At 57.2% G+C, this 24,380-nt stretch overlaps 1 protein-coding gene across 5 annotated transcripts in view; it reads right to left on the minus strand.

Moving 5' to 3' along the window:
• The window catches only part of VAC14 (VAC14 component of PIKFYVE complex), a 98,063-nt gene that overhangs the window by 31,451 nt on the left and 42,232 nt on the right, over window positions 1-24,380 (minus strand). For all 5 annotated transcript variants that reach the window (XM_082369830.1, XM_082369828.1, XM_082369827.1 and 2 more), the window contains 2 exons: window positions 16,525-16,681; window positions 6,694-6,826 (listed from right to left, as the gene is read on the minus strand). In XM_082369830.1, coding sequence (XP_082225956.1) covers window positions 6,694-6,826; window positions 16,525-16,681 — 290 coding nt within the window. The remainder of the gene's footprint in view (window positions 1-6,693; window positions 6,827-16,524; window positions 16,682-24,380) is intronic.

The following is a 24,380-nucleotide window of genomic DNA, read 5'->3' on the forward strand; positions in this document are numbered from 1 at the left end:
GTAAGAAATTCCTCGAAGCAACCCTCCAGCCCTGTTCAATGTTCTGTCTCCTTCCCTTCAGCTGGGGACCCCAATCAACACGGCTACAACTGATGAAAGTCCCAAATCCGCCTGCATTCTGAGGAGGGGGATCAGGGCCTGTTTCCACAGACAGACTTAGGTTGGTGCGTGTCTGTCACAGCAATTTGTTTTTATTCTGAGCAAATGAACGCAATCCATTAAAGGGGCGAGAGGAAGACAGCCGAGCGGGGCCTCTCAGCAGCTCTCTCCGCAGGCTGGGGGCCAGAAGCGAAGCTGCTTTTCTAAAATGCCATTTGAACAGGGATCTGGGTCTTGCCACTTTACTCGATTCATCTTTCATTAGCACCAGCACAATGGGCTTTTGGGGACCCAACCGATGCCCCCTGGCATGCAAGGTGGCACGCAGAAAGAGACAGGCGAAAGGGGGTGCCCCCGACGCAGATGAACTCCAGAGGCCGGGTGGATACAGAGACCGAGGGGGGCGGAGCTGGGGTCGGCAAGGATCTGTGGCGTTCGCTGCCCTAGCCACAGGGGCTGTTTGACCCCCCGCCAAGGAACAGACAAGAACAGCAAAGTGGAATTTCCCAATTAGGGCATGAAAGAGAGCTTCTTCTCTTGAGCCACCGTGCCCCACTCCCGCCCTGCAATTAAAAACAAGTCCAGGGGCTTCCTAGCCCCACCACCCACCTTAGCGGCCAATCAATTCCTCACTCGCCCGCCCCCAACACAGGGCTCTCACGCAAAGCCGGGGCACTGGGGGAGGGGAGGGCAGGCTTAGCAGGGGTACATATTAGGGACTCTGGGCCTTGGCTGAACTGGAGAGGCTGCCAGGCCTGTCTGTGTCAGAGGCAAGAGGAGGACCGGAAGGAACCAGAAACCTTATAGCGGGGCTCTCTGGGTCGGGTCTCGTGGAAGAAGCCTCGTGACGGCTCCCCCGTCTCTCACTTGGACCCCCACCTGCACCTCATCTTGGGGGCTTCCTTTTTCCGGGGAGGGTGCTCGGCCACCATGGACAGGGCTGGATGGGGATGGAGCCCTCGAGTTCACAGCACAGTCACTCGTTGAAAAGAAAGCATTCTCTGGCAAGTCCTCTTTGCAAGGCAGCAGGGAGGAAGGGGAGGGGGAAAGGCACAGCTGATTAAGCCGAAGGACGGCTGGTCAGAGGGCCGCACTGGCTGGCAGCGTGAGCGTCCTCAGCCTCGCTGCCTTCCCAGCACAGAAGCAGGCCTTGTAAAGATCACAGCTGTTGGATTACGCTGGAGTTCATATCGCAGTCTATCAAAGAGGCTGCATTTTCTCCCTCCTCTCCTTTTCTACTGAGTATAGTGGAACGGTTCGTGGGAAAACAAGCTCTGTGCTTGTTCTGTCTGCACTGGCGGTGGGGGGGGGGCGGGGGGAGAGGCCAGAGGAGGGAAATGTACACGAACACCCACTTGGGGCCGAGTTGTTTTAGCGGTGCCAGGGCCAGGCCGCTGGTGGGCGCCCTGGGTGTCGGCGCAGCAGGCCTGGCGCTCAGGGGCCAGCTCTCGGCACAGAAGGTTCAATTCTTTCACCCTCTCCCGGGTCTGGTTTCCCCTCCCCACAGACCACTGTGGGAGGCCGAGGCCGCATCATGAGGCGGAACAGCAAGCTCCCCTGGACCAAGCCGTGCGGAGCGCTGTAACACGCAGGGTCTTATGTAACCCTCTCCGCAAAACGACAGGGCAGGCACAATTATCTTCGTCTTACAGTCAAAGCAAACCGGGCTTGGAAACAGGTCACAGAGTTAAAAACTAGAGGAACTGGGATTCGAACCCAAGGCTGTTTGACTCGAGAAGCTCCCCTCTTAATCCAGCTCCTGAGTGCCTGTGGCATCTGCCGACTCCTGTGGAGCCTTGGGGAGGGGGCGTGGGTGTGGGCAGGGCTGGGGTGGCATCTGCCCGTGTCCCCCTCTTCCCTCCCTCAGTCCCTGCAGCCGGGAGAAGGGCCTGGGCCCGGAGTGGGTCACAGCAAGTCTGGCTTGGTTTTGGAGTCACTGGCTTCCCCAAACTCAACATGCCTCTGAGCTGTTACACCCACCAGAGAGTGAGGCCACATGGACACAGAGAGGATGTCCAACCCACGCAGGGGCCTGGCTGGAGTTGGGGGCCCTACTCCCACGCCCCACGGAGGTGCAGCCTGGGAAAGCCGAGTTGGGGGAAACACCCCGGGGCCTGAGGAGAGTCATGCATCTTCCTCAAGGCCAAGACCCCCCACCAGACGTTTGTCCTCAAGAACTCTGGATGCCTTTGTCCTTCTATAGACAGTAGCCGTTCCTGGACCCTGAGCTAAACACACTACTACAGAAACAATGGCTCTTCATTTGTTTGCCAGAAGAATCTCTTTCCTTTCTCTGCTCAATCTTGGGGGTTAAGAGGAGCAACTTATAGCTGGCTTAACACCAGAAGAAGGGGGTTAAGAATCATTTACTGTGTTTTTTTTCTCTTTTTAAAATTTTTTTGGCTGCGCCGCACGGCATGTGGGAGCTTAGTTCCCCCCGACCAGGGATTAAACCCATGACCCCTGCAGTGGAAGCATGGAGTCTTAACCACTGGACCACAAGGGGAGTCCCTGCTTCTCGCTCTCTCTTTTTTTTTTTTTTTTAAAGTTTTTCATTTACTGTGTTTCTTATCAGGCCTGTGGCTTCTTCTCAGCCTGCATGTATCACTATTATGCTCCTCTTTAAAGCCACCAGCAGAAAATAAGGAAATGAAACGAAAGGCAGGTGGGCAGGCTGACACTCCGAGGGCTGGGCCCCCAGTGAACCTCTGCTGAAGGGCCTCGGCCCGTCTGGCCACGGGAAGGAGGAAGGCACACGTCTTCAAGGCCTCCTCCACATCGGATGCTGGGCTGTGCTCACCCTGAGAACCCAGACTGGGTGGCGTGGCACGCTGGCTTAGCAGGTAGCCGCCCCACAGAGCTGGTGTGGCCCAGAGGAAGCTGTAGCTCGAAATGACAGGGGCTGGTGCTGCTTCAGGGGGAACGGCAGGCTGGACTAATGAAGCGAAGGACTAGGAGGGACAACAAATGTGAGGGGCCCAGTCACAGGTTCCTTCTGTCCAGCCCACTGGGTTCTTTGCCCAGGGCTAGGAGACCTCTGCGGCCCGTGCGGGGTGGGAGTGAGGCGTGCCCTGGAGGCCAGGCGCCATGCCCACTGAGGCCCCAGTGTGGTGCACGGGGAGTGTGAGCCCTGGAACAGAGAGCGACTGCCATGCTGGATACTGAGCCCCAGAAGGACGAGCAGGGAGGACCCTCTGAGGAGCTGGGTGCCAGGCGGTCCTGGTCTGCAGGCTGCGCAGGGCTCCTCAAGGCACCTGGCTCGGCACGCTCTCACAGAAGGGACAGAGGGGCAGCTGCAAAATTAGCAGAGTGCAGCGGTCTGCAGCCCAGCTCCAACCGAGCCAGGCAGGCACGCGGCTTCCTCTCACTTCCCTCCTGCAACATGAGGATTCTCATCAGCCTAGGATGCCTGGGAGACACTGCAAAGCAAGCGAAGCCTCACTGTCCTAGAGGCTGTGAATGGGAACGTGGCAGCAGCTCCACGGAGCCTCGGCCCTAGCGGGCGGAGCGAGCGCCCACGCACACGCTCACACACACCCATGCGCGCGCACGCTGCCCGCACTTCTGCCTGGTGCCATCTGGGGATAGTGCCGACTCCCCAAGTGCCCTCTCCCCAGGCCCCTGACAGGGCACGTGAGGCTGACAGAGGATGGAAAAACCCATTACAGCCCAGTTCTCCAGAGAGGAAACTAGCTACAAATTCCTTTTTCAAAGGCCTTTCTCTCCACTGGTTTCCTAAAAGTCTTCCAGGCAAGGAGGGCTCATCAAAAGAGCTGACACCTCTACAATTTGGAAAGCCGCAGGAAGCTAACCATCACTCGTGTGGGAAGAGTCCGTCATTTTCCTGGTAGGGGGTCTCTTCAATCCCCAACCGTCCAACTTGATGTGAAAAAAAAACCATGGAAACCCTTCCTCTTTTGGCAAGTGACGATAAGAATCCATTTCTGTCGCTCTGTAACCGTGGTTGTCACCCGGGATGATTCTGCCCCCCAGGGGACCTTTGGCATTGTCTGGAGACGTTTTTGATTGTCCCAGTTGGGTGGGTGACGGTGCTACTGGCATCCAGCGGGTCGAGGCTGGAGACGCTGCTCCACACCCTACAGCGTGCAGGACAGCCGCTGTCACAAAGAATTGTCCGGCCCCAAATGCCAACAGTGCCGCCGCTGAGAAACCCTGCCCTGTGAGAGCTCAGGAAAGCAGAGAGTGGTGACACCACCCCACCACCACCGGGACGCCTTTGGGGGGTCTAGACCATCGGAAGCCCCTTCCTCCCGATGGGCAGGGACTTGTGGTCCTGCTGTTTGTCCTTCTGGCCAGGCAGGGCTGTCCCCTCCTGAGACTCTATCCTTCAGCCTGTTCCCCAGGTGGCCTCAACGCCACCCTCTGCCTGGAGCTGGGGCCCCGTGGCTCCTCCACCCGCCGGCGCCACACAGGCAAGCCCTGGGCCTGCTCCCCCCATTTCCTTGTCTCCCACTCCTTCAGCTCACCCCGTGCTCAGCAGGCTCCCCCACGCCCTCCAGCCGGCCCTCTTCCGGCCTCCTCTCCCCTTGCTGCCTCCTGCCATCCCCCTCTTTCCTCTGCTTCTTTCTACCTCTTGGGCCCTTCTTCTCAGCCTCCTCTCACAGCTTCTCCAGACCCAACCATTGCACACTGGAACTCTGAAGGGCCCGGCTTCGGGCGGCCTTCCTTCGCTCTGACCACTGACCATTCTTAGTCCCTAGGAATGAAATCCACAAGGTAGAATTATCTAGAATGGAACCTCGCACAGTGTTCAGTAAATATCTGTTGAATGAATGGATAAGAGAGTGAATGAATGAATGACTGCTATCAACCTCCAGATTTGTATCGTGGGTCTAGATCCCTCCTTTGAGAGGCAGACACAGCAATGTCTTCAATGTCTCTCCTCTGATGTTCCCAAAGCTATTTAAAACCCCTCCCTCCCTGTTCCTCTTCCGGGGCTCCCACCTCAGGGACAGCTCCCTGCTGCTCACACCACAGTCTTGGCAGTCCCCCCCAACTCCCTCTCTCCTCCCTCCCTCCCTCATGCAATTCATCACCAATCAACATACTTCTTACTGATTCTTGCATCGCACTGCACTGCTTCTTCCCATCCCCCTACCAAGCTGCCACCTTGGACAACAGTCTCCCACCTGGTCTCCCACACATCCACCCATTCTCTCCCAGCAGCACAGTAATCTGTAAAAACAGCAATCTGGGGCTTCCCTGGTGGCGGAGTGGTTGAGAATCCGCCTGCCAATGCAGGGTACACAGGTTCAAGCCCTGGTCCAGGAAGATCCCACATGCCGCGGAGCAACTAAGCCCGTGCACCACAACTACTGAGGCTGCACTCTAGAGCCTGCGAGCCACAACTACTGAAGCCCACGCGCCTAGAGCACGTGCTCTGCAGCAAGAGATGCCACTGCAATGAGAAGCCCGCGCACCGCAACGAAGACCCAACGCAGCCAAAAATAGAAATTAATAAATAAATAAATTTATATATAATAAAAAAAAAGCAGCAATCTGGTCACACCATCCCCCTGCTCAAGCCCATTCAGCGGCTTCCCGCTGACCTCTGGGTAAGGGCCCCAGTCCTTAGTCCAGCTCACACGGCTGAGCCCCTCCCCCCTCGCCTTCTGGTTTACAGCAAAATGAACTCTCCAAACTTCTTCCTGCCTTGAAGCCTCTGTGCAGGGTGGACCCTCCGCCTGGAATTCTCCTTCAACTCCCCGACCCCCAGATGGCCCTGATCAGGAGCCCCCCAACTCCTGGGACATGAGTCTAGTCTGCTCCCTGAGCACCCTGGATGGCTGTACTAACCTCCGTCGCCCCAGAGGTTCTGATTTCACTGGTCAGGGTGGAGCCCAGCCATCACCTTCTTTTTCAAGCCTCCTTGGTGACCTAACATGCAGTCAGGGCCAAGAACCACTGCTGTAGAGTATCTAGGGTCACTCAGACTATTCTGGGAAACTCCTCTGCCTGGCTTTGTGGGGAGCCTGAAGAAATCTGTGCCCCCTTTAGATTTCTGTTGGCCTGAAGGTCACTCTCCTGGTGACCCTGCTCCTTGGAGCCAAGCAAGAGGCAAAGGGCCAGACCTGGCCATACTGCTGGTGGTGACAGTTCTGGAGGCCTCCAGGGACTGGGGCTGGTGCCCTGGGACTGTCCGGGGCTGGGCTCACACAGCACAAGAAGCTGGCTCCGCCAGAGCCACTGCTGCCACCAGCTGTGGCCAAACGGTGTGCTGACAGCTGGGCACCCAGCGCAGCCCGGTTCACGCTCTGTCTGGCTCACCTCCTTTTCTCCCTGAAGACTCCCACAAGAGTGGTCAATGAGAGGATATTTAGCCTCAAGGAAAGCTGTCTCAACAAGTGAAAGACGAATTCATTTGTTCGAAAAATGGTGACATCGACCTAACCCATGTCAGTAGAACCAGCAACCTGGTGTGAAGGGGGAACCTTCTTTGTTTCTTTTAAGTGCTCAAAGGTCAGGGAAAGGAGGAGAGAGGAGTGGAAGAGAAAATGGTTGCCTTGACCCCTTGCATGGTATGAGAATGAAAAGCCGAGGCTGTGGGAGCACAGAAGGTACGCGGAGTCTAACCTGATGATGAAGCCGCCTCTGACCTCCAGAAGCTTCCGTTCACTGCTGAACCTCTTGAGAAGGTTGATCATGAACTTGTAAAAGTAGGAGTTCATGGTCGGAGTCGAAGGAGAACACTCCAAGCCTTTGGTACCTATAGAGAAAGGGACAGAGCCGGGATTTATTCTACGTGTCCACAGAATATAAACAATTATCAACGCCAAAACGGTGGGGGAAGAGTCTCTGTGTAACAGGATGAGGGAACACCTTCAATCAAGGGCCACGTTGGCAGCAAAAAAGCCAGGACCAAACAAGTGTGCACAAGCTGATACAACTCTGCTTACTGCAAAAAGCACCCACTTCCCTGTCCACCCCTCCAGCCGACCCCCCATCACTTAGTGAACACCTCCTACGTGTGAGACCTGCTGCTAGGTGCCAGAAATTTTTGGAAAAAAAATTTTTTTTTTTTACTCATTATCCTAATAGATAAAATACACTTGGGCTTTGTTTGACTGGTTAAGAGCAAATGGCAAGTCAAAGAGAAGAAAGAGAGAAGGCAGACACACAACCTCAATGGTCCATGAAGCCGATAGATCCTGCAAGGCAGAAGCCATACTCCCTTCCCGCCGCTGCTTAAGAATAAGTCAGTTATGCACACAGCCACCAGGGTGAAGACAGCACACACCGACAAAATGTGACCGAGCGTTTCCATCTGCACCCAATGTTTTGAAATCAGAGATTCTTCCTCATCTTCAGGCAAAGACGCTCTTTTAGAGTAGTACTTTGAAGACCCTGAGCTGGCTTTACAACCAGAAGCACACTCGAGGTCTCCCTCTTATGTGTACCAGCTGAAAATACACTGAAAGCCAGATACAGCCCTCACCCCACTGTCCCTGCAACCCCGTCCCAGCCCCAGCCCTGCACATGGTCCCCTCTGTAAGGCCTCCGGCGCGGAGGGGACGAGGGCGGGGCTGACACAGTGCCTGGATGATCCCAATGTAGTGTGTTCATACACCCCTTGGGATCTCCCCCCGTCCTTCCTTTCTGACACATGATGACCTCAACAGCACTGCTGGAAAGAGGTGTCAGTGATGTTAAGACTCCTCATTCCATCTGCCTGAGGCATTAACAGGACATCTGATTTAAAAAAAAAAAAATAGCCGTTTAACTTAGATATAATTCATATACCATAAAGTTCACCCTTTTAAAGCGTACGATTTAGTGAAACAGGCAGCGTGGGGGGGGTCTCTGGGAATCAAGCTTGGCTGTGCAAGGAGTATCAGCTCCCAGCAGCATCAGCCTAAAGCACAAAACAGGAACGTGTGGAACCGTCGTCCAGAGCACTACAAGTGAGCCTTACAGAGCCCCTACAGGCTGACTTCATCAGATGCCAGGAAGCAGCAGTAAAACCTTCTCCCAGGAGTTCTGTCGTTTTGCTGAACTCAGTCTTCCTTACGTCCTCGCGTGGTCCTTATGGGGAAGTGGTTGGGAACTGGAAAAGGTGTTTCCTGTTTTGTTTTTCCTGGCTGTGAATTACTCTATGAGGATTCCTTACCAGGAACCACACCTTCAAAATACTGTCCTCTCTCCTGAGCCTCTTCTACAGCTCCTGTGAACCGTGCACGGGGTGAGAAGCCAGTTCAAGGACAGGCCTCGTTGAATTTCTTGTTGTTTGCAGTGTGTTGTTCTGGGTCCCTGTCCAGAAGAGCCTGGCCCAGGCAGTCCTGAGTGACTCTGGAATGGCAAACAGTCTCTGCTCCCTGCCCAGAGGGGCTGTTTGCAGAATCGAGTGTCACATTCTCATAGATCGAGTTACCCCAGGCCCAGCGGGGGCTGATCTCCAAAGAGGTGGCTGCAGATACAGCTGCTGAGGCAGTCTGGCTGCCTCTCAGCCCCTTGTCCCCATCCCCACACTTGAGGACGTGTATTCTGCCCCCCCACGGTGGCCTGGCTGGAGGCAGAGGCTCCCCCCGCGCCCCCCAGTGGAGCTGTGTGTGGACTGGAGCCCAGCTCCCTGCAGCCTTCTCTTGGGTGCTCGTTCATGATGACTCCTTAGGTCCCTGTCCCCTTCTAGTTTCTGTATGTACACCTCTGTCCCACCCCATGTCCAGGCTTAGGTTCCAAAGGACAAAGGGACCAAAACGGGGACCGACCATAAAGAAATCCTCCCCACCTGGGGCCACAAGTCTCCAGTCTCCAGGGACTGGGTGTCTTGGGCAGGCACTGGGGAGAGGTTCTGGGTGGTTCTGTCCCTACAGGGGCAGTGGGAAGCATCAAACATGGTGTTTTAGAGCTTGGCTTGGGAGTCCATCAGACCTGGGTTCAGATCAGATCTCCACTCAACCGCTTACTAGCTGTGCAACTCCAGAATTCCAAGTCTCTTACCCTCTCTAAGCCTCAGTTTTCTCATCTGTAAAGTGGGGGCAATAAGAGCCCTCATTAAACGAGACAAACATGTAAGGTACCTGGCCTGGGGCTTCCTACATAGTCTGATCTCGATAAACCGGGGCTGCTATCCCTGGCAAATGTGCCGTAACGCAGAGCACTGCATGAGGCAAATGGTTCCCGTTCTCCGAGTCTCAGACTGGACGGCTGAGGGCTGGGGATAGTCTGGAATGTCAGATCTGGGACGAGCTCACAGTCCTCTGCTGGGGAGCAGGGAGGCTGTGAGGAGAGGGGATCGCCTGGGATCCCTCCCCCACCCCCCACATTCAGGGAGGGAGATCTGGCCACCCCTCAGCTGACAGACCCACAGAAGAGAAGGCCTGGGGCTGCTCTGCACATGTCGCCGCTCTCCTTAGCCACAGCCCCCTTTGGGCCTCACAATCGACTCTCCACGTCCAGGCCCGCATGGCGGCCCCTGGAGCTGAGGCCCTTAGGAGGTAGGAGGGGGCAGAGCCACATCTGGGAGAACCCATGTCGAGTGCCTCCCATTCTCACAGTGCGGTGGTTACTGAGAAAGCTTCCGCTGCTCGGTTTAAGGACTGCGAAGCGCAGGAGGCCGGGTGCAACCGAAGTGGGCGCCGGGCGCCTTCCTGAGGCTGAGACTAGGAGGATGGGGGCTTCGGGGGAGCTGCCCGAGGCCGGGGGCCCTTCAGGCTCCCGCCAGCCAGAATGGGCTCTGGTCAGGGCCACTGCCCTTGAGAGAAGCCTCTGCAGAAGAGGGCGGGGAGCCTTGGGAAGCTCGCGGGGGTAGGGCAACACTGGCCAGGTGGGCCGGGCAAGGAGGGGGCACATCTCAGTGCTCACCACGGACAGGGTGAGGGCCTATTCGGTCCCTCCCAGACTCAGTTTCCCACTGGCCCCACTGGCCACTTTTCTGACTCACCAGCCCTTCTGGCCCAGCTGGCTTGAGGTAGAACCTGTGAGATGTTTCCAGGCAAGGCTGCAGGCACGGGAGGAGGAGATGGGGTGGAGAGAGAACAAACCCGCTCCAGGAGTGTTACTACAGGGAATGACGGGCCTCTCCCAACTGAACTAATCTCTGCCCAGCCGCAGTCTGCTCCTCCCCGTGGGGAGCTCACAGCGCCTCCACCGGCCGCCTCTGCCTCTCGCCCGCCTGCGTGCTTGACAAGCTCGGCTGGGAATCGGCCTCCTTTCTCAGCAGCCGATAAAAGCCTACTCAGCTCAGCTCCCCCTCGGGTGGGGCCCGGGGCCGGATGCTGCCGGCACATTAGGACAGGGAAGAGCCGGATAGGGGCCCGGCACCCGGAGTCAGGGCCCGCCCTCCAACGTGGGGATCTGCTGGGATGACAGGGCTGGCAGGCTTTGACCCAGGAGACACTGCTGATAGCACGGTCTTCCAGGCCCGTCGCGCACGGTCGGGGAGGTGTTCTGGCCGGGGGCCCAGGAGGTGGGGAAGTGAGGAGAGGGCTGGGAGCAACCTGGACACGGGTCTCAGGAGGCAGGCGCCCTTTGAGGGGCCGAGAAGAGCGGGATTTCCATTCCCTACTCCTGCCGAGGACCAGTCCAGTGCCGCCTGCCTGGCATTTCTGGTTTAGAGGAGGGGGCTCTGGCAGGACGTCCATGTGACCACCAGCTGGCCGAGGGGCCAACAGATACTGCTGGGAGCACCCCGTATACAAGACCAGGCCGGGGGGTGGGCGGCCAGGGAGCCAGCCCTGCAGATGCTACTAAGTGAAACCTGATGTGGCGACATGAGAATCTGCAGAACGTCTTACAAACAGCCTTCCCGGGGATGTTTTGGATTGAGCTTTGCGGCTATGACGTGAAGGAGCCTCACATGTCAGGATAAAAATAGCTCTGGCCTCAATACACAACGCGAGTTACAGTTCAACAAAACCAGATGCGAAAACATCAGGCGCCCAGCCCGGGCCCAGCAGGGTCCCCGCTCCGCTCCCAGCCCTCCCAGCTACCTCCCCCGAGGGTTGGGGCCGTGTGCCTGGCCAGCCCCTCCAGTGGGCATCTGGATCCGCTGCCCTGAGAGGAGGGGGGAGGGCCGGGGACCCGGCTCAGATGCAGGTCCTGTGGCCGACTGGCAGGGCACTCCTGAGGATGTGACACCTTCTCTGGGCCGGTTCCTATCTGTGAACCTCGTGGGGATGAGGAGCGCGACGCCGTGCCTGGCACAGGAAGTGCTGAGGAGTGGGCTGCGTGACTGGGAGGCTGGTGTGGACCCGAGGGGGACGAGCAGGGAAGGGAGAGCCTACACACAGGGCAGAGGGGCCGGGAGACAGGGAGGCCTCGGCCACTCGGGAAGCAGGGTCTCAGGGGGTGTGGAGTCCCCCGAGTCAGAGGGCCCAAACTCTATGGCTGTGTGGACAAAAGGGTGGTTAAGATGCTGCAGCAACGGCACCCTCGGGACCCAATCCAAAAGGCAGAAACTTTCTTTTCTGCGGAAAAGCCAGGGAGTCCTCTGCCCCGGGCAGTCACCCAAATCCAGGAGGCTTTCCAGTTGCCTGGTTCGGAGCAAGAGATAAGCTAATGGGCCAGGGCAGGGCCTGGGAGGACCTTCCAGCTGACCGTGGCGGTGGAGAGGGGCCGCGCTGCTCCTGCTGGGAGAGCAGGGGCTGGGGCCAAGGGGGCGCTGGAGAGACCAGGAAGGGCCCTGGGTTGGAGGGGGCCAGGTTCTCCATCTGGGGACAAGTGAAGGCCTGGGCAGATGTGCTAGGGGAGCCTCAGACCCGACAATGGGGACTAGGTGATCGGTCCTGGTACCCGCTCCTTCTGTCAATTTAAGAAACTCTGAAGGAGGGGTGCTGACCCTTACTGGGCACCTGACGCTGGGGGGTCAGAGGTGAGTACAGCAGGCCCCTGCGGTATGAGCTGGTGCTTCTCAAACTGAGGCGCACACAAGTCACCCAGCAATCCTGATAAAATGCGATTCTGACTCCGGGGTGGGCCTCAGTGTCTGCATTTCTGATGAGCTCTAGGCGATGCTGAGGCTGCCATAACCTGCACTTTCAGGGGTCTAAGAGGTCACGGCCAGGAGGGAAACAGATGCAAACCCCGCAGTGTGACTGGTGGAAGGAACAAAGCGGGAGAGAGGAGTCTGGCCTGGGATAGCCTGGAAAGCTGCATGGAAGAGAAGCCATCTGAGCCGGCCTAGAGCACGCGTAAGCTCTTGTAACATAGAAGGATGGGAGCAAAGGCAGCACTTTAAACATACAGGGCATTTATCTTACCCCCTTCCATGCAAGCGCTCACAGAGCCCCCCAGGGGCCCATCACCCGATTTACAGAGGAGGGAGAGGTGGCACCGAGGCAGGACACTTGCCCAAGGTCACAAGACAGGCAGGGCAGAGCTGGGTTGTGAACCTAGATCTTTTCGACCCCAGCACCTGTGTGCTTTTACACTGCCCGAAAAGGGTGTGTGGGAAGAAGGGCGTTTAAAGCTCAGAGGGCAGCTGGCACGGCTTTCTGGGGGCTGGGAAATGGTCTGGTGTGGCCGGAGGAAGTAGAGGGCAGGCCAGGGGGGAGGCAGCAGAAGGGCAGGAAATGAGCTGCTGAGGTGGCTTAAGGCTGGAATGGGGTCCCTGAAGTCACTGTGAAGAGGAGGGATACCCCCCCAAAAAACTGCCAGGCTGAGGCCACAGCCCAGCACGCAGAGGAGGAAGCTGGACCACCACTGCTGGACAGGGTGGGGTTCACGTGTGCTGCCGTCTTCTGAGTGTGAAGGTGAAGAGAGCAGGCTCTCAGGCCAGGCTCCTGGGCCGGCACCACCGCTGCCATGATCCCCCAGCCCAGGTGGGAATGACAGCAGTGCTCTCCTCAGAGGTGGCATAAGGGTCAAGGGCTGATCCACGGGGAGGGTTCAGTGAGCTGACGTGAGAAGTGCTTAGAACTGTGCCCAGTCCTAAACAAGAGCTCAGCATATTACAGTCACCGCTATTACTGGCAAAACTACCAGGGATGGCTTCCTGGGTTTCTTCTAGAATTTATTTCTGCACTTGGTCACACCAGGCCGGGCTATAAGCAACGAAACTGAATCAGAACGTTCATTTTTGCCCATGTGTTTAGAGCTTGGGACCAGAGAGCTCTGCAGGGCACACTGACACGAGCTGCTTTATCCCAAGAATGGGCCCTGTGGCCAGAAGGGAAGGTCAGGAAGACTGGGTTTTGGGGGCAAACATCAGTCCCGGGGTGACCTGTGGTCCCAGATCGCCACACTGCTGCGGTGCGGGGCCCAGGGGCCTCCCTCTCGTGCAGCAGGATGTCCAGGCCCGTCTCCAATGACGGACTCATCCCAGAGCCCTCCTGCTCCTGCTGGGCCTCCCCACTGCAGGCCTGCTCCAGGGGGCTCACCATCCCCTCTCCCCAGAGCCTGGCAGGGCCCCAGCCATGTGGAGCCAGACAGAGAAGGCACAAAAGTTGCCAAGTCACAGGGGGACCCAACCGGTCGTTTTCGTGTCGTTTCACCAAAACACAAGTTAGGGAGACAGGGAGCCCTCCACAGGCTTCCCTCGGGGCCGCCCACCCAGCCAGCTCCCCTCCTGACTGCCCCAGAGGTGGCCCTCTCCCCAGCCCCGGGGCTCTGCCAAGGTCAGGAGTGAAGGGGGGCAGGCCGGGGTGGTGGGGGTGGGGAGGGAGACCACCGCCTCTGCCCCTGCCGCTCTGTGCTGGAGCCAGAGATGTTCATGCTAGGCCAGGCGAGAGCAAAATCCCCTGTGGACAACTCTGCCTGTGGCCCTGGGGACCACTGCTGTGGCGCTTTTAGGCCAGCACAGCAACTATCCAGGCGTGTGATGGGCTGGCTTCCCCACCGCTCCTGCTGTGTTCAATCTGCACCATCCGAGTTTACAGACCTGACAGGAAGGCAGGGCCACTTAGCTCCCTACAAACACCACTGGTTTCGTCTTTGCTAGGCTCCCCACCTCCCTGGCTTTCCAAAGTGCCTTTACAGGGACGGGGAGGGTGGGGTGGTGGTAAGGTGGCAAACGACCTTAAAGGGACACAGCTCTGCACTCTGCAAGTTCTCAGAGCTGCGCCCTGGAGAGCAGAGGAAGGCAGCGTCCAAACAGGAAGAGGGGCTGGCCTCGCAGCCTCTGTGCACAGCCAGACGGAAACAGACAGAACGACCCCCTCGCACGCCTGCGAAGTGACGGGAGAAAGAGCAGCCGGGAGGAATGAGTGCACTTCCTGCGCGCTTTCTGACTCACACAGCCACCCCTACCATCCTAACAGATCTGGGGCCTTTAGGGCCTGGCGTGTGCCCTCCCCACAGGTGGCTGAGGCGGGAGAGGGGACAGGGTACAGCTCTGGCTTCCCGTGCTCTTCTATTACCGCCTTGAGCTTGACCTTTTAAAACCATGGACCCGTCTGACAGATCTGGGGTCAGCTGTGGACAGCACGCACGTGTGGTTCCCACACTCCCTGCAGGGCACACATGGGTCTCGGGCTAAGAGCTCGGGGCCCATGGCGCTGTGTATCCTTGAAGTAGGGAAGCATTACCAAGGAAGTGCTTCAGGCACTTGCCGCCGTGTATCCTTGAAGGAGGGAAGCATTACCAAGGAAGTGCTTCAGGCACTTCCTTGGTGCTCTTTCCAGGATGGAATTTCTTCCCATCTGGCATACTCAGCTGTTTTGTTTTCTATGAATTCGGGGTGAGGCCCTGGCTGATGTGAGCCGGTCTGACAGCCTTGTGAGCTGGTCTGACAGCCTTGTGAGCTGGGGCAAGTCTTCGCCACCTCGGGCTCCCTAGCGGCCCACCTGTCTTGACAGGGCCAGGAGCTGGGGTTCAACCTCTTAGCCCTCCAAGTCCCTTTCAGCCCCTGCTCCCAAGCAGTGGAGGGCTTGCTGCCGGAACTCCCTGGACCAGGCCCTCTCCAACACAGACCTGGCCCATCCCTCCACTAGCCAGTAAGCGGTTCACAGCCATCGGCTTCTCTGCGCCGGGGAGGAAGAGAGAAGATACCTTACAGATGGAGGGACAGATCAGAGACAGTCCCGGGAGAACAAGGTGTCCCCTGCCCGAGGCTATGCTGCCTCAGCTTCTCCCCGAGGATGAGTGATAACTGCTTCCCGGGCAGGGAGATCTGGGGGCCTGGCCGCACCGGCGGGAACCCCTCCCTCAGCTGCTGCTCTTCCCCCTCATCAAGGCTCCCACCCCTGCGGCGAGGCTTGGCCTCAAACTCAACCTCTGGCACTCCTGCCGCCCATCCAGAGACTTCAGGCTGACGCCCAAGTGCTGACTTGGGGACACAGGATGGAGAATGGACTCCTGAGCTGTGGGACAAAGGGTAGGGATCTCCTCCCAAGGGGTCTCCTGGTCAGGACGTGGGAGCCTCCCAGCCATGGCCTCTGACTGCCCAGAGGAAACGGCTCACAGGCAGGGAAACCACCGTGTCCTGTGAAACGAGAGAAGGAAGCTGGGCTGCCGCTAGAGCCCCTTACTCCTTCCTTGCTTTGGTCAGAAACAGCTGGAAACTTGGGACCAGCTGCAGGCCCAAGAGTGTGCACAATGGCGGTAGCCTGAAGCCTGGGGTCCTATGTGACACCCCACTGCAGGGGCTTGAATTCAAGTGTCATCAGGCAGATGTCTTCAATGCATGGGCGTTCTGTGATTGAATGGCAGCCCTGAGGTCACCTCCAATTCCAACAAGCAGGTGTCCTCAGGGCCGAGTACCGGCACGCCTTCTGGGACCAGCGTGGTGGGGCTGCAGGAGGGAAGCTGCCACTGAAAGGCCCCAGATCTATTTGACTCTTGGCTTCTGCATCAAAGGAGGTCTAGGACCTTGTATCTAGATGTCAAGAGCTGCTCAGGGGACAAAGAGACACCCCAGGCAAATGCCCAAGATTCGCTGGGTACTTTCCTTCCAAGTCGCATCCCTGGGCATTTTCCAGGATCGTGTCACTGGAGGGAAGAGGCGTCTGCCTGGGAGGGAGGACCTGGGAGTCACACAGGCGCAGGGAGAAGAGCCACCTGCTGTCTGGAAGGACCCTGAGGGGTGAGCACCAGGAGCGCCACGGCCACCTTCACGTTGAAGGATTGCCCGGAAACATCCTGTTTGAATTATCTGCTCTCCGGCCTGCGCTGCCTGCCGTGTTATTTTTAGCTTCTCGACGAGGAAGGAAACGGCTGCCTAGTCTTCCACCTGTGAGACCCAAGACTCCGAAGCACCTTGATTCCTGATTGGGAGACGCCACCGCAGGGAAAGAGACAGTCAGCTGACCCGGATGGTTTTATGTTTAGCCAACGGCTCAAAAGCCCGAGACTTGCAGGGAGATGAGGAAAAAGGGCTGTGAAGGTCTCTTACAGGGGTGGAGGGCTGCTGTAGTGTGAGGCAGGAGGGTGCGGAAAGAGGGACAGCCCAAAGGCCAGCCGGTCCAGGACAAGACTGAGCACTGCCATTCCCAGGGTCCCCGAGGCTGCAACCCTCCGGGGAGGACTCACCAGGAGTCTTCAGTAGGCCAGCTCTGCCAGGGGTGGGCACCTGGAGCTCTGAGTGGCTGACCCGGAGGTCAGGGCCATCGAGGGGGCCTGGGTCATCCATCTGGCCTGCGGGGGAGGAAGCAATTTCTGCCAATACCTCCAGATCCTTCAGAATAACCTGGGGGAGAAAAGCAGAGGATGAGGGACAAGGACCTCCGTGCTGAGCTGTGGTTGGAGACAGAGAGCTGCCTCCAGGGGGTGGGGAGGGGTCTGCAGAAGGCGACAGGCTGGTGAGAGCTGCCAAGACTGTGGCTCTAACAGTACTAAGAGGGTTCTGCAAAGGACATGGGCCGATGAGAGCACAGACAGGCAGTGGGCGGGGGCAAGTGCAGGAAGGAAGCCGGAGTCAAGGCCCGGGAGTCAGCTCTCCCATGACCACTCCTCTCTGGTCCCCAGGGTGCAGTCTGTGCGGTGTGTGCCTCAGGGCTCCGGGGCTGGCCAGGCCTCGATGTCGACCTGTGCAAGGGTCCAACAGTGCCCTCCAGGCCACACTCCTGGAGGTGCTGGCCACGGCCCAGCCCACCACCAGGCCACAGGGCAGATCCTTCTGCAGAGGTGACCCCAGGCCACCCGCCACATTTGGGGTGTAATTCTGGTCTCCAGGACGGAGCAGTTTCCAACTTCTAGACACAAGGTTCAGTTCTCGGCTGTCTCTGCGACATTCATACAAAGATGTGAGAGGCCCCCACGGGAGACCCCACGATCTAAAAAGCCCTTGTACCTTTAGAGGCTGTCTCCCCTTGCACAGCACCCATCTCCTCCTGCTCCTCCCCTGGCATCAACGGCAAGCAGGGTGGTGCCTCACCAAGGTGGGGGTAGGGCACCCTGTTTGTGTGTGTGTGTGTGTGTGTGTGTGTGTGTGTGTGTGTGTGTGTGTGCGCGCGCGCAGCTCGGTAACTCACCTGTCCCAGCTCCTCCAGCAGAGCCCTTGCCACACTGCAGGTAGGGCTGCCCACCCTTTTCTGCTCCCCCCTCATCTCTGTGCTCTGAAGAGGGACTGTGCCTGTCCTAGCACAGGTGTACCTGCAAGACTATCTCTAGCACCCAGTGGATGCCCAACAGGCACCATCCAATAGATGGATGACTGTGCCTGAGCCCAGGCCAAGAACCTACCACGGCAACCAAGGGCTTCAGTCCTGAACCAGTGGAAGTGACGCAGAGCGTTGGCGGATGGGGCCCTGGTGGGTGGGCTGTGTGTGGCTTGACAGGCCAGCCATGGAACGTGGTGACTATAGTCAAAATAAGGCTACTCCCAGGCTGTTTGTTAGATGATAAAAATGTTCTGGAGTTAGACAGTGGTGATGGTTGCAGAACCTTGTATATATACCAAAACCCACTGAATTATATATTTTATTTATTTTTGGCTGTGTTGTGTCTTTGTTGCTGCACCCGGGCTTTCTCTAGTTGCGGCGAGCGGGGGCTACTCTTCCTTGCAGTGCGAGGGCTTCTCATTGCGGTGGCTTCTCTTGTTGCAGAGCACGGGCTCTAGGTGTGTGGGCTTCAGTAGTTGTGGCACGCGGGCTCAGTAGTTGTGGCTCGTGGGCTCTAGAGAGCAGGCTCAGTAGTTGCGGCGCACAGGCTTAGTTGCTCCGCGGCATGTGGGATCTTCCCGGACCAGGGCTTGAACCCGTGTCCCCTGCATTGGCAGGCGGATTCTTAACCACTGCGCCACCAGGGAAGCCCGAATTGTATATTTTAAACGGGCAAATTTTATCTAAAAAAATAAAAGATAACACTACTATCCTCTCTCCATAGCTTGAAGGCGATTCTTGTCTCAATGCGAGTAACATGCCAGTGCCTCTTCCTACCCTGCCACACTTGTCACTTCTCCTCCCGGTGTCCTCTCTGTCAGCTCTGGCCCATCCATCTCTCCCAGCAGCACGGCGTGGTTGGCACGCAGTCTCCCCGAGAACCTGTTGCTTTGCTTCCTACCCTGCCGCACCCCGGCCCCATCCACGTTGGACATGGAACTCATGCACACAAACGCCACCTCCCATCTGTCCAACCTCGTCCTTTCCTTCGTCTCTCCGCTGACTCTCAGCATTGCCTGAGCCCTGCGCTGTGCTGGGTGCTGGGGCTGCAGATGAGTCAGACCTGCCCTTGCCACGGCCTGGCGGGCAGACCCACACTCGCCTGCCCTTCCGTGCATCGGTGTACGTGATTTCAGAACATTCTGACTGTTCGGCCTGCAGGGAATGGATCCGTGCTGGCTGAAAGTCGTGGCTGCTAAGAACCCAGACAGACGGCAGGAGCAAGGGTGGCCCCTATGCCCAGGCCAAGAGCCCTGGGCCTGGGTGGGTCTAGGCCTGGAAGCAGAGAGGCCCAGGCCTCTGCTTCATCAAGGGAGGCCCCCAGAAGGCTGCCTACTGCAGCAATGGCAGAAAGAAGACATAGAGGGAGGAGGTGGATGGGGGAACAGGCAGCAAAGCAGCAATGGTGCAGCGCCGCATCATGGGGTAGCCCCTCGATCTGGCACATCCATCCAGGGAACAGCGAGCCAACTGTGCCTCAAACAGCTAAACAGAGTTATGGGTTCCTAGTGTTTTACCCAAGGGGGCTGATGACATGTTCACACAAAAACTCCCACAGGAAAGCTCACGGCATCACTGCTCATCATAGCTAGAAAGTGGAGACAGCCCTAAGATTCTGACACCAATTCTGATGTATGTCGTTATCCCACACCACCAGGCAATTTTCCGACACCAGCTGGGTATCCCACAATGCAACCCAATTCTGCCACTGTCTAATCTGGAGACGGTGTCAGATCCCACAGGTTGGGGGCTGAGTCCTACAAGACTGCCCCCCAGAAGGCTCTCTTCAGATGTCAATCCTAAGTCCAGGCTGTCTGTCACCAGACTGCCCAGCTATGGATCAAAGGTTCCCAGAACCCCCTCCTTGGGTTTAATTTGTTAGAGCAGCTCACGGGACGCAGAAAACATTTTTCTCATTAGGCCAGTGGTTTATTATAAAATGATACAACTCAGGAACAGCCAGATGGAAGAGATGCACAGGGCAAGGTATGGGGAAAGGGGCACAGAGCTTCCATGCCCTCTCCAGGGGCGACACTCTCCCTGAATATCCAACCTGGAGGCTCTCCAAACCCCGTCCTTGTGGGTTTTTATGGGGTCTTCATTACATAGGCATGACTGATTAAATCGTTGGCATTTGGTGATTGATTCAATCTCAGCCCCTTTCCTCTTCCTGGAGGTGGATGATGAAAGACATCTTTACTGCTCTCATCAGTTAGGAAATTACAACAGTTTTAGAACCTCTGTGCCAGAAACGAGGAAGACCAAATATATATTTCTTACTATATATATATATACAATACCACAAACGCAAACGTACATCAACTGATAAATGGATAAAACAGAATGTGGCATATCCACACCATGGACTACTACTTGGCAATGAAAAGGAACAAAGTTCTGATACCTTCTACAACAAGAATGAACCTTGAAAACACGTGCTAAGAGAAAGAAGCCAGTTGCAAGAGGTCACATATAATACATTTATATGAAACATTCGGAAGAGACAAATCTGTAGAGACAGAAAGTAGGCTGTGGTTGCCAGGGGCCAGGGGGAGTGACTGCTAAGGGGCACAGGGGTTTCTTTCTGGGGTGTAGTATACTTTAAAAGGATGAGATTTATGGTATGTGAATTTCATCTTAAAAAAAAAAAAGAAGTCAGGGCTTCCCTGGTGGCGCAGTGGTTGAGAATCTGCCTGCCAATGCAGGGGACACGGGTTCGAGCCCTGGTCTGGGAAGATACCACATGCCGCGGAGCGACTGGGCCCGTGAGCCACAACTACTGAGCCTGCGCGTCTGGAGCCTGTGCTCCGCAACAAGAGAGGCCGTGATAGTGAGAGGCCCGCGCACCGCGATGAAGAGTGGCCCCCACTTGCTGTAACTAGAGGAAGCCCTCGCACAGAAACGAAGACCCAACACAACCATAAATAAATAAATAAAATTAAAAAAAAAAAAAAAAAGAAGTCAAAGCCCCAAACCAGCAGCCTAATTCCCAACCCAGGGGCACTGGTAGAGCAGTCCGCTCTTGCTCTGCCCACAGCTCGGGGTGGCGGGGCCTCACTGACTCCCCGTGATCTCACACTTGGCTCAGACTCACAGGGGAGCCGAGGGAGCTGGGGGGCAACCTGTGTTTCTTTACATCTCGTGGCATCTGCCAGCCCCACTGCACCCCTCGTGCCGACCGTACCTCTGAACCACAGGCTACTCCTCTCAGGTCTGGCTGCACAGGTGGGCAGCAAATCCTGGTGGTCGAATGCTGTCAGTGAGAAAAACTGCAAGGCAGCTGGGGCCAGGCCAGCGCTCGGCCAGATGTTGACCCCCATGAGGGCTGCAACGCCCCACACCAGGTCCAGCAGGTACTTATTTCCCTAACAGAAAAGATGCTTGGGAAGAACCATCCTGCCTGAGAGGCCTGGCCCGTGAGATGTCCCCACCCTGTGAGTGGTCCCAAGGCTGGGCCGTAAGAGGCAGCTGTCCTCGCTCCCAACTGGAGGTAATGCCCTCACTTGTCTTCAGTCTCACATACAGGCAGCCGCTCATGGCACCAGAGGGTCCACTTCAAAGCCAGCTCTAGTCCACAAACCGGAGACCGATAAGCTACACAGGGCTTTGTGGTCACAATCCTGACTTCCAATCTTGACCCTGCTCTTCAGCCGCCTGACCCTGGACCAGTGAACTTCACCAGTGGACCAGTGAACAACCCTTCCCCTCTCCAGCATCTACTGCTGGGGCCTGTGCTGGTTGGAGGAGATGCGAGACTTCAAGGCTGAACTGGGCCCTGCCTCGGACGAGAGTGACCTTGGGGGAGACGGGGGGGTCCTGACGCACTGATAAGGCATCGCCTGTGCAACGGGAGCCAGCCGCTCGGCCTGAGGGGGGTTGGGAGGCTTCGGAAGTACCTGGGTCCCAGTTTGCCTGGGAACCAGGGGTTAGGGGAAGGCACGCAAAGCATTCTCTTAACTAGCAGAAGCCTTTCATGGACACAGGGCCAGACCCCGTGGCACATTCCAGGAAACTAATTAAGCTTCGGCCCAGCTCCGGAGTGGGGTGTGGGGCTGGTGCAGAGATCAGGCGGAAGCCACAGGCAGGAGCAGGTCGTCAAGAACTAGGACCCAGGCAAAGAGGTAGGTCTGAACTTGGTTTTGCAGGTGATGTGGGGGGCTCAGTTTCCTCATATGTGCCCATGGGGACTCGCCATGCAAGGTTGTTGTGAAGATTACAGGAGATACTTCACGTACTACTTCTGTGCTGAGATTTTTGGTACCACAGCCGAGCTTGGTCAGTGGCCCTGGATCAGGGACTGGGCAGCAACAGCGGCGCACACATCGAGGCCTTCAGATTTCATCTCTGCACCGAAGAGAATCTGCATCGCCCATCTCTGTACACCTCCTCCTGCCCCACTGGAGAGCACAGCCAGCAAAGCTGCATACTTCGCATTTTGAATTCTCTTATTTTAGAAAGTTTGACACCAAATGGCAAATGAATGCAAATTACACTTCAATTGCACAATTAAAGCTGGAAATGTCGTCTACAGGTTCCTTCGGTAATCCCGGCCACTCCTCAAGATCTGTCTCTGGTCCCTGGGGGGCTAGAGCCAACAGACAGCGCCACTGTCTGCTGTACACACACATACACACACACACGCGCACACAGCGTCCTTCCTGTCCCGTACAGTGGGAGCCCCTTTAAGCGGGAGTCAGAGAACACACCATCATCTCCTTCAGCCTCCAGAGCAAGGGGATTGAGAGGGGCTACCAAAATGGAGGGCAAGGAATGGCTTCTAGAGCAGAGTGGGGAGTTGGTGGGGAGCCGCTCCTGGTTCCGAGGCCCATCAAGTCCAGCCACTGGCTCTGCCCCAGCCGACCAGCAAAACCACTCAGTCCAGGTGCTGGACTTGAGGCTACGGAACCACAACCCTGACGCAGGCCTAGGCCGGGCCTCTGCCTCTGCGTGGGGAGTGAGGAGAGGCTCCAGGGGGCAACGCCAACAGGGGGCCTGGGACAGGGCGACAGGGGGCCTGGGACAGGGCGACAGAGACCGCGGAGGAGCCACCCTCCAGCTGCACCTGGCTTTGCGTCTCTGTGCCAGCCAGGGTGTTAGCGCTCTACTCCCCTGGAGACCTCGCAGCCCTTGGCTTGAGTGCAGGAAGCTTGGGGAGAAGGACACGGTGATCTCAGCAGCCTCGATCACGCTCACGGCCTGGACAAAAGGCCGAGAGCTTTAAATGCACTGCTCGGCCTCTAGAAATGCAGAGCCAGTGCCCCTTCCAGAGAGCGGGCCGGCTGGGCCCATGCCTGCGCTGGCCTGTGGTCCTGGCTCTGAGGACGGGAAAGGCTCAAAGAAGCAGGAGGAAGCCACACCAATTAGTATGCACTACACAGCTTTTCGCAGAATGAATATAAAACACTTGTGCTTTCTTTTTGTGTGAGAGAAAGAAGGGGGGAAAGAGAGGGAGGGAAAAAGGTTACAAGAAAGCAATATTCTGCAGGAGCAGGAGTGCCTGCCGTTACCATGGCAACGGGCTGGGGGGGTGGGGAAGGCACATCAGCTGGTCCCTGGTCCCCGAGTGAGCTGGCCATCGATAAAGTGAAAGGGTCGGTGGCAACTGGGTAAGGAAAACATTTGACAAAGCAACTCTGAGGGGAAGGCGGCAGAGGTGAGGGGGAAGGGGTGTCACACCCTCCATGGCTTGGGGAGCAAAGTAAGGAAGCCACGGGACTCCTGAGAAAGGCCTTCCTTCTAGGAGGTGACCTGACAGCAGCAAAGGGCACATTTCAGTGTGGGAGGGGAGTCATCGTCTGGATGGGCCATGGCAGGCTGTCACCCCCTGCATTCCAGTAGGCCAAGGACAGTCTCCCGGACGGTGACCGTTCCCTCCTTTCCTTTTTGGTCCCTCCAGGCGCTCTCTGTCCCAACACCCTGTCCACAGACCAGCCCTGGAAAACCCCTCGGGGCGGAAGGCTCCCTTCTCTCTCCCCGAGGAGCTCCGGCTGCTCCTTCGCCACCTTGGGAATAGCTGGAGACCCAGAGCTTTGCAAGGTCAAGGCTTTCCCTAGGCTTGCAGGCCCGTCCTCTCCTCCTACCAAGACTCCCGAACATGAAGTCCCAGATGAAGCACTCAGCAGATATTGAATAAATTCTTGCTGACCTGCAGTGCCAGGCAGGAAATGGAAGATGGATGCTTCTGGATAGCTTCTGCCAAGGGGATGGCTGGAAAAGCCTCCCATTTCTCTACCCACTTATCTCTAAGAAGCTTTGTCAAAAGTTTGGCTAGGCCACTGGTCGGCTGATTAGACCCCAGATGTCAACTGGCTCCGCCTTCCAGTCCCACGAGGAGGGAAGGAAATCCACAGGGTGGGCCCTCTCCAGTCCCGGCCAGGAGGAGGCCGCAAGAGTGTTTCCAAGTGATGCACTTGGGCTGGCGGGAGAGGTGAATTCAGGCTGAAGGTCCTGGAGGCTGAGATCTGCGGGCCACTGCCATCTGATGCCTCTGTCCAGAGCAGTGGGGCCGCAGGGCCATGCCTGAGAGCTGGATCAGGTCAGGCCACTCCTTATTCTTGGGAAGTGGAGCTAAGAGTAAATGAAGAGGCACCGAGGCCAGGCATCCACAGGAAGCCTTGGGGCCCTCTGCTTCCTTCCACACAGAAGCCTGTCCCCTTCCTTCACAAGGGGTACAGCCCAGCAGGCCAAGGCCTCTTGAGTTCCTGACACCTATAGAATGGCTCCTGCGGCTGGTGGAATCAGCCAGAGAACTGACTCTAGGAACGCAGGCTGCCGTCCCCAGGAAGG

The sequence above is a fragment of the Balaenoptera borealis genome, assembly GCF_965194805.1.
Source record: "Balaenoptera borealis genome assembly, chromosome: 19".
In the NCBI taxonomy this organism is placed as follows: Eukaryota; Metazoa; Chordata; class Mammalia; order Artiodactyla; family Balaenopteridae; genus Balaenoptera; species Balaenoptera borealis.